The sequence below is a fragment of the Pyrgilauda ruficollis genome, unplaced genomic scaffold (assembly GCF_017590135.1).
Source record: "Pyrgilauda ruficollis isolate IOZ18807 unplaced genomic scaffold, ASM1759013v1 scaffold8, whole genome shotgun sequence".
In the NCBI taxonomy this organism is placed as follows: Eukaryota; Metazoa; Chordata; class Aves; order Passeriformes; family Passeridae; genus Pyrgilauda; species Pyrgilauda ruficollis.
The window spans coordinates 4,180,039-4,193,812 of NW_024529932.1; the positions used below are offsets into that span (position 1 = coordinate 4,180,039).

Here is a 13,774-nt window from a genome sequence, read left to right on the forward strand (position 1 = left end):
TATTTGTCAGGCTGTGGGTGAGAGGAGGGGCTGAATTCCAGGATAGTGGTAGAAGGAAGGGTCTTTCTGGCTTTTTTGCATTAGGTCAGTTGCTGAGGTGCATAAACTGCTTCTTTCTATGTAAATATCTATATTATCTTAATTTGTACAGCTGATAGATAGCTGCAGATGCTATTTTTTGATGTCTGTCAATTTCTACTAATTTAGTGGATTGTGGTGAAAAACGGAAGTGTTCTAGCATAAGCTACCAAGTGACGTTAGATGGTGCTGTACTCGGGCAATTAATTCCCTCTAAACATTTGCCCTTTTGCAGCTGAAGGTGTAAGTGTGAGCTCTTACAAGCTCTCATTAAGTGTTCATTGCTTTCCTCTTGAAGACTTTAATCTTTTTTTTTTTTTTTTTTTTTGAAATGTTAGTTTGGAACTGTCTCAGTGCCAAGTAATTTTCTTTCCAGGTTGGAAAATAAAAAATTATGCACTTGTACTCATGAGACTGTCTTCCATCTGCTAGGAAGATTTCTAGCATCCTGCATCACCTCTAAATTTCATAGCTCTTCTGGGCCACTGGTGTGTAAGGCTGACTGATAGCCAAGTCCTCTTTTGAGCAGCAGTTAAAGAATTATTGCCTTGTAGGAATTGTACCAGGGAAAAATAACTTGAAAACCTGTGGAGATTTCTCTTGGCTACTCTGGTATTTTAATGTGGGAGAAAGTACCTAGCTTTGTCTGCTTGTGCTTGTTCTTTGCATTGGCTTCTGTTGGATGAAGTGTGCAGCTGTACCAAGTGTATGATGCTGTCTTGTTTCTATAGAGAAAACAGCACCAGCTCTTAGTCTAATAAGGAAAGATCTGTTTTTCCCTAAGACTGGAAGGAATGTTTGGTGAATATGCTAGATGGTCTTTGTCTTGGTGGTTGCTAGATGCATATGTCCTGTGAATGAGCTCAGCACAGAGATGCAAGCCTGTTTGATGTGGGGTTATGTTTTACACTAATGATGGGAGAGCAGAGAAGGAGGTCAAGAAGGAACTAACAGACTTGGTTCTCATCCTAGACTCCTGTATCTCCCAGGATTCTCTCTGAACTTCATCTGCGAATTTCAATTTGCGTATCAACTTTCTTCTGTGGCCTCCAAATTATCTCTTGGCCAAGAAGCAGCAAACATGGTATAGCTGCAGATGCATGAATTGGTTCAAGGAGTACGTGTGATGAGTACTTTAGCAGCTGGCCAGGCAGAACAGACAACTGTTGGGCTCACATTGAGCCTTTACCACACTGAAAGTGTTTGTTTAGACTTCACAACACATCTGCTTATTCTTGTGTAGTGTGTGGGAACTGAGGCTATTATCCCATCAAGCTTTGTTGAAATGACAGCTGTCATCAGCTGATTCTTAATTCCATAGGAAAGCAGAACCAGAAAAACATATCACGGCTAACTGGGATGAAAAACTGGGATTTGAAATACAGTAGGGGTAAAAAAACATACTCAGGTGATGAAAGCCTATGGGAGGCTTTAGTTCAGATTGCTGGAAAACTGTCCAAACACATAATTTTGTAGCTCACAATTAAATTGTTAGAGCTTGGTGAAATACATTTTTCTCTTACCTGCTTTTGTTCTTGTTGTGCGTGGGACTTCAGTACTTTTGTTCAAGTATAAGGCAGTATCTTTAATTATAGGTCATATCTCATTTGTTTTGGGCAAGATACACTTGCATTTAACTGTCTTGATATGGTTGATGTCTTCTCTCAGTCTCTGGCCGAAGTATCCTGGTCTCCTCCAGTCCTGCCAGCTTCACTGTTCTGGAGGTGCTCAGCATGGCTGGATCCTCACACTGCTCTCCAGATCCTTTTGTGAACTAAATGATAGGAAGTTCATATATTTTTAAGATGTTGAGTTGTAATTCTCCTTGGTAATTAAGTACTTAAGCATTTTCACAGTTTTCCTTTGCAGAATGTGCTACTTACATGCAAAGCACTAAGTTCAGGTTGTTAGACTGTGCTTTAGTATCCCATTGTCCATTTCTAGGCCATTTGCACAAAAAACTAGCAGTCCTGCTCACCTGGAAATACTGTGAATGCAGGCACTGATCTGATACTGCTACAACTAAAAGATGAAAGATATCTTTAACTTCACATGCAAATTCCTTGTAATTTTATCAGACTCTTAACAGTTGTGAAAAATATTGTCTTCAGAGTGAAGAGTCCAGGTAAAGGCATGTGTAGCACGTGCAGATAGGAAACTCTTCACAGAGCAGTTCCCCAAAAGACTGAGGCTTGTCTCAGTGTTTTGCTCCTCTAAATATAGGAACCATGAAGGGATTGCTTTCTGCCCAGTGGTTTGCTTGATAATGGATTGTGCTGTGCCTACTGGATAGCTGAACTTTGCTTTCCCCGAGGATAGTGCTTTGTAGACAACAATCCACAGTCTGCTTCCAGAAGTAGGAGACCATTGCAGTGTGTATGTGGTTCTCAGCTGGTAGGGGCAGCAAACAAAATAATTCTCCCAGTGGAGTATATTTCTTGTGTAGATGTTTATACACTAGTTTTTTCATGGCTTTTTTTTTTTGAGGGGGGGAAAAAGGGAAGAAGCAATTGCTTTCACCCAGAGTTGTTGGCATACTAGAAGAAAAATGACGGAAGAAGGCACTTAAAATGAGAACTACCTGTGGACTGATGAATAAGAGATTAAAAAATGCAAACTTTATTCCAACGACAGACAGAGATCTAAAAAGTGAGGTGGGAAGAAATATGGCTGACCTTAACACATCACAGAGACCATGAGTAACAATTTGACTACTGAGATGTCAAAGACTTGATAGAGGAAAATAAGTAATAAAGCAGAATTGGTTAAGCTGTGGACTTCTGTCCTGTGCTGGGATTCAGCTCAGCATATTGGAAGGGATACGTTGCCACAGAAGCCATTAACAGATTTTCTGTTCACAGGTTGAAAGCAGGTGTTTGAATGCTCTACCCTGATTCATGTCTGTGCAACAAATATTGTCAGTGCTGGAACAATACAGAAAGGAAACAAATGACAGCTGTGTGGAGGAGCTGTTGTGATAAGCTGGGCTTCTGGTGATCTGTTGCAACAGAATTGGAAGATTGCCCTGTAATACATTGTGAGCTGTGAAAGTACCAAGACAGCAGCAAATTATGTTGCTGGCTTGAAAACATAAATACATACTTAGGAAGGATTAAAATCCATGTCACTACTGGAGACAAGTTGTTTCCAGCTGATAGAGCACGTACTATGAAAGCTTGTTAAGGGGCTAGGTGATTAAAGTGTAGGACGGACATCAAAGGTCTGCAGCAACAGATGCTGAAATGAGAATCTGGCAGGCTGTGCCTTTTGACATGGAGATAAAACTTTCATTACTTTGACTGGAAATGATGGAACAGCAATTACCTCTTGACTGTAATTTGCTGTGGGCTTATTCAGATAGTAGTGTGTAAATATATGTTTGTTTTTCTGAGCACAGCCTCTGCACCCCAGGATGTCGAAAGCAATAACTCTTCTTATTTTAGTAGCATGTGACCATACAATTTGGAGGTTTCAGTATGCAAAGGTGAATGTCCTGTGTGAAACAGTTCCTTTGAAAATATTCAGGTACTTGGAATATAGGGCTAAGAATATAGAGCTTGGATTTTCAATCTTTTTATTGCATTACTTTCAGATATGCTTACTTTGTTTGCCACAGTGTTTGCCAGCTGACATGGTTTTCATAGTAGTTTACTTCCTACTAATTAAACCTTCATATTGCCAATGCATATGCTGTGCTAATGAAAGATTTGGAACTTAGATGATATTTTTATATGCAAAAACTCTTTGAGAGTGTGCAAAGTCAAGTAGGGCTTTCTGCAAAGGTACAACTACTAAGTTCATGTCTGAGTCACTGAGCAAATGGCTGCTGTGCTCCTCCTGACTGCTATGAGGCTATAAATCCTGTGCCAGAGGCAGGGATGGAAAGGAGGGAGTAATGGGATGACGGAATTAATTTCACATCACTAAAGTTTGCAGTTGCCACAGTTGACTGATCAGAGGCCTGTGATTTAAGTGCTAACTTTGCTGTGTTGCCGACCTGGAGTCTGTTTAAGCACTTTGGAACACTGGTTTATGTTGCATGTTCTCTTGATGCTCAATGTGTAGCGATCATAGATTAATTTTATGCTTGACTGGGTGCTGTATTCCTTTGGAAGGACATATGATGTTGCCTTCTACTGGCTGGTCAGCTGCTCTGGATGCTCATCACTAAGGGTGCAGTTGCAGCAAGTTTAATTCTGGTGTGGTTGCTGTCAATCTGTTGGAAGTTGCCATTAGATATGTTTCTCTTGCTGGACTGTCATCATCTTGTGGCAATGTCTTTGCCTATATGAAGCTTGGGGTGCTAAAGAAGTAATGCTTTTATGGGTAGGGGATGAGGGAGTGCTCAGCCTTCTCGGCTGCCTTGCAGCTTGAACGAGGTCTTTATCAATAGCTCTAGTTCAATACTGGCCCTGAACTGTGCTGTCTTGGTGTTCAGAACAACTGATATAAATAGAGAACAAAGTATGTTCTGGGTTTTCTTTTTCCTGTGTTACCTAAAAGATATCTCAGTTTAGTGAGCAGGTTCCTCAGTCTGTGAGCAATTGCTGAACCTCACTCTCCTGGTGTCCTGTCTAGCCCACAGCCGTGCATATACAGGAGTTCCTCACACTGCTGGCCGTGTGTCATACTGTTGTTCCTGAGAGACAAGGAAATACAATAATCTACCAGGCCTCCTCTCCAGGTTGGTTGTTGCTTTCTTTTTCAGGAGGGGAGGGAATAAGTTGAAGGAGTGGAGATAGGTGGAAGGAAGGTCCATAAACTTCTAGGTCTTTCCAAAGGTCATTGATTTTGAAAAGAAAATGTGCCCCCACCATGCTAGTAGTAGATGTGGCATCTTCTGTAATCATTACACACTGTTTTTGAATGCTTCCTACAAAACCACATAGTCCATGATGTTTCTTTAGAGATAGGCTGGGCTTAGGATCCCTTCTGCACTCATGAGGCTTTGTACTGTCTCTGCAGGGGGGAAACTAAAAGATATTGAGTTCATAGGAAGTAATGATTTGTTTCTGCATAAGCAGTTAGTTTATTTGCCTATCTACAAACTGTCTTTTTTGATCTAGTATCTGCTTAGAGTGAGATAGGGAGCTATCAAGTGCTGATACATGACACAATGCAACCAAAACTTTCAGAATCTTGGTGATATTCAGGCCTGCCCTTCACCCATTTTTTTTTATTCCTTTCAGTTAGCACAGACAGAGCTAGGTGGGGCCAGACTGGGGAATGTTGCTCTCCATTGAATTTATCTCTGTTAGTGAAGATATTTCTGGAATTGCTGTAGTGGTGTATTGAGGGATGAAGCAGCCTCATTTCTTATTTATGTCTTAATAGGGTGTCTGAAAAGTAGGATGAAGAGCTCATATAAGGAAGTTCTGGTCAGCATGATGAACCGTGAGGAGACTAAGGGAGCTGTAGAGACAGGAGGATTGCTTGAATTAGGCACTAAATCCACCTATATGATGGTTGTGCTTAATGATGCTTGCTCCTTAAGGAGGCTCTGTAATTATCTACAGGAGGCACAGGTGTTGGCTCTGATTGCAGCTCTGTTATTTGAGCTCTTAATAACACTGCCCAGTTCAGTCTCTGGAAAACAGTACTGTATTTCTATAGTACCTGAACTTAGTGCCTTCCCAGCAGAAAATGGATCAAACACATACTGTAGGAATTTAAAATAACAGAGCTTTGATCTTGCTTTCAGAACAGGTATTTCACCTTTTTCATTTGGAAAAGTATGGCACCCCCACAAGAATAGAGTTCAATGCTTCAGTAGCTACAGGATATCTTACACAGATTAAGTACTAGGTTTGTGTAGTTGATATTGCATGGCCTTTGTAGGACTAAAATGTTGAATTTTTTGTGGAGGGATGTGCAGAACTACTCTTAACATTCCTATGGATGGGAGCGCATAGAAAAGGGGATTCTGTTGTGGCAATCTGCCATACTGAATTATGGGTTTTGGAGGCCTCTTTAACATACCAGGTTAAGTTCAAGCTTTTTGTGTTTTGTTTTGGCAGATGAAGGAGCGTTAGTGAAAGGAGCCAAAAAACTTGGTTATGTCTTCACAGGACGGACTCCCCACTCTGTTATCATTGATGCGGTAAGTGGTGGATGTGCATGGCACAGGCTGCCAAGCTCTTGCAGAGCATACAAGTGTCCTCTCTGGTCCCTGTGAGGGCCCTTTTCCAAGGCCTTTAGGATCCTGCATGCAAAGGGCTTATGTACACTGAGAAAAGTGGTCTTAATCTATTTGAAGATGCCTAGTCCTTTGCCCCTCTATGAGGTATGGGTGATCGGAAGTTGCAGCCTTACATGGGAAATGAAAGCAGCTGTGCCTGAAAAACATTTCCTTTGTCCAGGAAGCACAGATGGGAACATTCACATTAGAAGGAAATTAATGTGTATGGGAGGTTTTCTGACTGTTATGTTTAATGGTTGCTGTTCTCCTAAATATTTCATTTCTTTCTTCTGAGTAATATCTGCAGTAGAAGATGTATCTGCTTGACAAACTGTGTACACAGGGGTGCATAGTTATTGGATTGCAGTTGGCACAGGCAGCCTCAGACTCATGGGGCTGCATTCAGACTCAAGTTACAGCCTAAGCTAAAGTGGCTCCAGATTTACACAGGTGCAGTTAGTAGAGTGCTTATTAAGAATAATGAATATTTTTTGTCTTTCCTCTCAGGTATGTTCCCTTTCAAATTTCTTGGTACACTGCCAAGCTAAGCACTTGAAACATCTTCTAGGACTTGTCGCAAACTTTTTACAAATTCACAAACTACTTCTTAATTGAAGGGGAAGAGCTTAGGATGAGCAGTGTCATCTAGAGCCATCTAAATGCTTCTCTCCTCTGCAGGAACAGCCAGGCCTACCTGGCCTAGTTGTATACTCATAGTGCCAATCTGGGGGCATTGTTAATCTATAGCCAGCAATAAAAGCTGTCATTCCTAGAGATTCCTGTCTCTCCTGATTGCCTGCATTAGTGGCAGTGCGTAGAAAATGGTTTGGAGGTGCTTTTTAATCTTGTGGATCTTGCTGAATTGATATGTGCCTTAGGCATGTCTATACTGCAATTAGATTTTACTGCTGCGCTTTATTTAACTGCATGCTACAAATACCACTGGAGTTCTATGACTCTTGACTCCTACTGCTCCCTCTGTGCGTTACACAACAGGTATGACAGGTGTTTTAAAATCTTTCTCCTGCTTTGGGTTGTTCCTGCTTAGCCCCAGCAGAGAGTTGCTGGTGATAACAGGAATTTCTCCTCAGTTAATTTTTTTTTTGGCCACGAAAAATATAATTCATATTTTTGTGAATTAAAATAAAAGAAATACTAAGGGAGGTCAGTCAGAGTTATTGCAATACTAAACCTGGAAGTCATGCTTATTTTAACTTGGCAAAATGCCTGCAGCCTGTAATATGTCTCTTAGTTGGTGGATGTTGAGAACTAAATATGCAGCTTAGCTTTCAGAGCATGCCTAATCAAAAAGGACATTAACTCCTTGTAATGGTGTAGCAGTAGTGAATGAAGGATGCCCCAATACGGGATGTTGAATTATAGGGCTCTGCATCCTTTAGCCAGCAGAGGGAGCCGTTGCCACAATTATTTACACTGGGATGTGTGACAAAGGCGCCTGAGCTCAGCTCGGGTGTTTCCACATGTAAGAATATAGATTGTACTTACAATAGTACACTCTTTCTTTTGTTTTCTTTTGTAGCTGGGGAAGGAGAAAACCTTTGAAATTCTTCATGTCCTGGAGTTTTCCAGGTAAGTTTTCCTCTAATATGTGAAATTCAGTGTAATAAGAAAACTCTTCGTATAAAAAATGTTATTTAGAATAAAATGTTACAGCTGATACAGTAGAAAAGCAGAACTTCCTTAATTTTTTGTCCTACCCCTTCATCTTATTTCTGATGTACTATGAATGAGTTACAAACTGGTGGTTGTTGGCATGCCATCATTAAACTTTTTCCTGCCACTGCTGCTCTAGTCATTTATTGAGAAGTTGCTGGCCTGGAAGCATCTTGCTGTGACTCATAGAAATCCTGATTTGTCCCTTGTCTACTTCAAGAACATACTTTGAGATCGCACTTTTATAGTGCTTCTGCAAATTACTTTTTGAGTAGATGGAAACTGCACCTGGAAGTGCCTCTTCTTAAGACCCATTCCAGCTGTGAAAATATAAACATTGCAAGCACTCCTAATTTGTCAGACTCATTAGGATGGGCATTGCTTGGGTAGCAAGAAGCTTTGTTGAATCAGGCCCCTAAATGAGTGGAAACAAGTAGGTGCTTTCTTTTTGTCAGTCGATAAAGTTATGCCAGTTTGGATGGTCTAGTCAGTATTCTTTCTTTTCCTGTTGTTTATTTTCTACTCTTGCTGGGGATTAAAATCTTGAACTCTTGTTGTCTACTGTCTTTGAGTTGGCTGGTTGTGCTCTAAAGGACTGTGTAAAACTGTGTAAAGGAAGGGATGATTTGGGTGGTAGCTTTTCTTGTGTCCTGACCTGCTTTGAAGACTATTCCTGAGTATTTCCCTCTTTCCAGTCAGAATGTAGCTATTTAAGCTATTTGTGGGAAGTATCTGAAAAGGCACTGGAAGGCTCTCGGAGGGTTTGTGACAAGTTGACCAGCACCCTGGTGTCTGTAGGCAGGAGTAGCCACAGCTGGCATGCAGCAGAAAAAAAGCTGTCTTAGTTCTCCTCTGTGTAGCACCTTCCCTCCTAGCCACTGAGGGAGTTCTGTAATTAGTTTTTGAAAAGCACACAGAATTTTCCCAGTGTCATTAGGATGTTGCAGAAATTCTGAGCACAGGTAACTACTGTCCTTCCAACCTCTCTTCAGAAAGCCTCAGAAAGGATTTGTTTTATCTGATGATATGTGCCAAGAGTTTACTTTAGTACACATGGTTCTTGAGCTCTGAACAGTGACTACATTTCTCAAAGCAACCTCAAGAGGAGAAGGAAGTCTGCTATACACTGTGTTTGTACACATTGGCAAAAACATCATGAGTAAGGAGGATGCTTCCAGGTTGGTCCTTTTGCTGAGGAAAAGATTTGTATGAAACCACACATTCTTAGGGCTCCCTTAACGAGAGTTAATTTGTTTGCATTTGCCTCTTAGAAGCTGTGGTTTTTTCCCAGTGGCTCTTTTGAAGGAGAGCTTGATAAGTAAAACATCAAAAATTCTTTAAAATACTATCCTTGCCTGCCTTCCTTTGTTAAATGTTGGTGTACACTATTCTACTGTCTGCATTTTTTTAAAAATATATGCTGAACTTGACTGTCCTGTCCTTGCTCAGGCAGTCTGACTTCCTTCTACTTAGTTCCAACTGTGTGGGTCTGATTGGACCAATATAAAGAATTGACAGAGGACAAGAACTGATCTACACCATGATTGTTTTCTATGATGTTTTTGCTTTCTTTTAAGTTAGTAAGTTAAATAACTGCTCTAGTAAGTGGATGTTGTTTCAATATCTGTTATGCCTGTACTAAAGATGTAATCAGCCTTAATGATTCCATTTCTAGAGTCCCCAAAGCAATTTTGCTTGAGGAATAAGGAAAAACTGCCACAGAATAATGACAATAAATGTGAATCCCCTTCTTTCAAGATGATGTTATACCATTTTGCTCTTTTTCAAATTCTTGCTTGCATATGGGTGTAAGTCTGGAGAGCTTGCCAATGGGAGACATAGGGTTGAAGCTGGAAATAGGCTATTTAATATATCTCCTTGTGGTCAAGGGTTGTGGGATCTTAAGTTACTGCTGCTATATCCCATTTAATCTCAGATGCACAAAACACATCTGAGAAAATTCCTGGCTAGAACAGGAATTAGTCTTTACCACTTTGACTAATGAAAGCAAATATTTTTATTTCAATAGCAACAGGAAGAGAATGTCAGTGATTGTTCGAACCCCGGCAGGACAGCTACGTCTCTACTGCAAAGGGGCTGTAAGTAATTACGCTGCCTAATGGAGAACACTGCCAGTTATTGTTTCAACAGCTGTGGCTGATGCTGACATTTCATGTCTCATGCATAATACCTGTTGGCTTTCTGTTTAGGGCCAAGTGATTTAAGAGAGCTGTCATTCCTGCTCTGACTCCTTTTGCAGGCTGGAAGACTGCTAGACTTTCTATTGCCCAGTTGAAATCTTGAAACTAATAGGAGCAGTCCCCTTACTGCAAAGCCAGGGCTTCACCCAGCTGTGCAGCAGAAGTTCAGGAGCTGGAGTAAATGCTGTTGTCTGAATTTATAACACTAAAATTTGTTCTCAAGTGGTTGGCTCTTGATCTGGCTTTCCTGTGTCTCTGCACCTGCTGTTATTTGTCATCATGACTTGCACCATGTTGTGCTTCTGTCTTCACTGACAAGAGCAATAACTTAGCTCAGTACAAAGGCTCCAAAACTAGCATTGTCCACAGTCAGAGAGTGGTTCTAATTTCAGTGGAAAACCATGGAGCTGGCTTTTTGCAACAGGGAAAAACTTTCTGACCTCTGTGAGGATCTGGTTTGCTTGAATTTGTCATGACATATAGGTCAGTGTTCACTGCTCTGTTGCTTCCATTTACCTCCCCTGATTTGATAAAGATGTGCTGGCTTAATTCTGGTGTGGTGGAAGTGAATGAAGCCTGCTGCCATTGTGTGGTAGTTCACAGTCCTATGCCTAATAGGACCACACTGACTTGAAACTTGCTTCTTCATGCCATGCCTGAGTTCACACCATTCTTTGGAGTGTGCCACTGAAAGGGATGGAGAACAGGAGAGTTTGCGGTGCAAATTCTTGCTGTTTTCCATGTGAACAGACCTAGATGTACTAATGTGCTGCATCTGCCACTCATGTGAACTGTAAGTTAACTGACTATTCTGCATTATCTCTTCCACGTTCTGGTAGTCATCCTCTGTCCTGTTGCTTCCATAATAATTAGATTTGTATGCCTGTTTCTAATTGGCTCTAGATGTAGTCTGCTTACTTAGCTTAAGAGCAGATGTCTGAGTAGGGTTTCTGTATTACATGCATTTTTACAACTTGTTCTGGTAGTTACAAATAAAATTCAGAGACTCTAGATATGTAGGTGATGCTATATTTTGATTTCAGCTGTTAACGGGGCCTTGTCAATTGTCCTTTGATTTACTGTTAAAGAAAGCTGCTGCAGGAAAAAGGTTTTTCTGAGAGGATGTTGTGGTAGAACATGATCAGTGTTTCTGCCTTGTTTTTCTAACATCAATAGGAATCTTTTCTGGAAAAGATTGCAGGAAACTCTACTGCACGGGATTGCTATATATACGCTGAATAAGATCAGACATTTATGTTATCTGAAAGTCAATATATTTGCTTAGTAATTTACAGAGAAGTGTTCTGTACTGCCCAGTAATGGGGACCTCTTTATGGAAAGAGGGGAGGAGGGCAGAGTGTGCTTCTCTCCCCATTATTTGTAGTGGATGCAGTATCTCTGCCACTGGGTACAATCCAGATTAATTACTCAAATCAGTCTCTAAACCCCAAATATATTGTAAATACAGTTTTGTTTTTGATATTAGCAAGTCTATTCAGGTTGCTTCTCTTGAGCTTGTAAATACACAAATGGCAACTTCATATGTAGACTTACTCTGTTGTAATGAATTTGGTTTTAATAGGATAATGTAATTTTTGAGAGGCTTTCGAAAGATTCCCAGTATATGGAACAAACACTGTGCCATCTTGAGTACTTCGCAACGGAAGGTAAGAGAAACAGCATGCCATGAGAATTCAGTTCATGAAATTATTTGCAGCATCTTCTGCATTGTCTAAGCTCTGTGTTGTCAACTAAGATCATTGTGAAGATAAATTAAGATGGGGTGTGTTATGACGAAATTAACAACTATAGGTTGCCTTCAGCTGTAAAGAGTTTTTTGTCCAACTTCTGTGTGATTTCAGTAGGAAAGTGGAATTTGGAAGGAAAAGACAGTGTTCTGTGTGTCCACGATGAAGGGAAAGGACATGAATTGTATTGCTTAGAATAACTCAATTACATTGGAGTTGGAGGTGTTTTTTACCAGGGTAAAAGTTGGATACCAGCATCTTTTTACGAAGAGAGGGATAACCTGAATGTGCTGGGAAGCCTGATAGACTGAGACATCAAAGATGATCTGAAATAGTCTGTAAGGCCTTTGACTGATGTGACACCTCTGTTCGCTGTGAAGCTGGCTTTGTTCCCTCTTCTGTGACAGCACAGGATACCTGAGTTATAGTAAAGCCATGAACCAGTATTTTTCTTCCAAAATCTGAAAATAACAGTCATCTTTTTAAATTTTTTTTTTTTGCAGACTCCCAAAAGTTCCCAGTACTGGAACTTTGGTATTTTATGGCACACACTCCTTTTTGATTTGTGACAGAAGAAGAAATCATTACTTCTCTATGTTAATTTTTGCCAGTGGTCTAATAAATTGGTTTTCATATTTAATGGACCCTGTTCATTATATCATGCATGTGTAACTCCTGTTGTTCGTGTGAGTTACCTTGGTACACTGAAGAAGAACACAGTCTTGCTAAAAGGAAGCACAGGCTGTGCAGCATGTTTGACTAAGTAATATCACCAATCACAGTAAAGCCTGTTCTTTAATGCAATGTTTTTAAAATATGTGAAAGGCAAGCTTGCTTTCATACTTAATAAAAAGTTTTTGTCCAATACTTCTTGATCTCACCCATATTAGGAGCTAAAATGAACCACATTTGTGGTTTACATTTGTGGAAATCCAAGTGCTTAAAAAAATGTACAGGGAGATTTTTTAGCAGTGTGTGTTAGAAGCTTTTGTTGTTCCAGCTTGAGGGTTAGAATTTAGCATTCATAACATATGAATGAATTGATGATATTCAGTGTAATTTTATTGTGGGTAATGGCTGTCTTCTGTTTTGTAGGTCTGAGGACGTTGTGCATTGCTTATGCTGATCTGTCAGAGAAGTCTTACAGAGAGTGGTTGAATGTCTACAGTGAATCCAGTACAGTTCTGAAAGACAGAACTCAGAAGCTGGAGGAGTGCTATGAGATTATTGAAAAGGTAAAACATACTTTCTTGATGATCAGATGCAGATTCCCTTACATGTGTATTTTCCAGTGGAATTTGGGCTTTATACAATGAAATAAACTGTTAATTTCATAGATGAGAAACTGGAAGGGTGTTATTAGATGGTAACCTGTTCACTCCACAGTTTAAATCAGTAAATCTGAGATGGATTTACAGATAAAAAAATAATTTCTACTTAAAACCCCTTTTCTCACATTTTTTTAATCTTCCTGTTTTGTGTAAGGTTGTTGTAACTTGATAAAGCTAATATGTGGAAATCGTTGTGTTGCTCCAAGTTCCCATGTACTAGGGTATGAAGAGATGTGTTCCTTTTCATACAGCAGTCAAATTCAAGGTTTTTGAAGGCTGTTGTAGGCACAATGTAGGGCTCACCAAAACCTGTAGGGACATGGGCTAAAAAAAGGATGAAAACCTGCTCTCCATGCAAATTGCAGAGCTCTTAATTTTAGAAGGGGAAGGTAGGTATCAGAGAACCTATTTGAAACGCTAATCGCAGTGAACAAAATGTTAAAATGCCAACGCTAGGGGCCAGTGTTTCTCTGAGCCTTGTTGGTCTTGCTGCTTTCCAAGTGCTGGTATTTGCACTCCTCACCTGCACAGGTTCATGCTCTTCTCTCTTGCTCCAGGTATTGA

The 13,774-nt window shown here is 40.3% G+C and overlaps 1 protein-coding gene across 1 annotated transcript in view; it reads left to right on the top strand.

Annotated features, from left to right (window-relative positions):
- ATP8A2 (ATPase phospholipid transporting 8A2) overlaps positions 1-13,774 on the top strand; it is a 270,405-nt gene that overhangs the window by 36,281 nt on the left and 220,350 nt on the right. The window contains exons 16-21 of the mRNA XM_041487339.1: positions 4,657-4,762; positions 6,096-6,178; positions 7,797-7,846; positions 9,960-10,029; positions 11,714-11,798; positions 12,975-13,114. Of these exons, the coding sequence (XP_041343273.1) occupies positions 4,657-4,762; positions 6,096-6,178; positions 7,797-7,846; positions 9,960-10,029; positions 11,714-11,798; positions 12,975-13,114 (534 nt within the window). The remainder of the gene's footprint in view (positions 1-4,656; positions 4,763-6,095; positions 6,179-7,796; positions 7,847-9,959; positions 10,030-11,713; positions 11,799-12,974; positions 13,115-13,774) is intronic.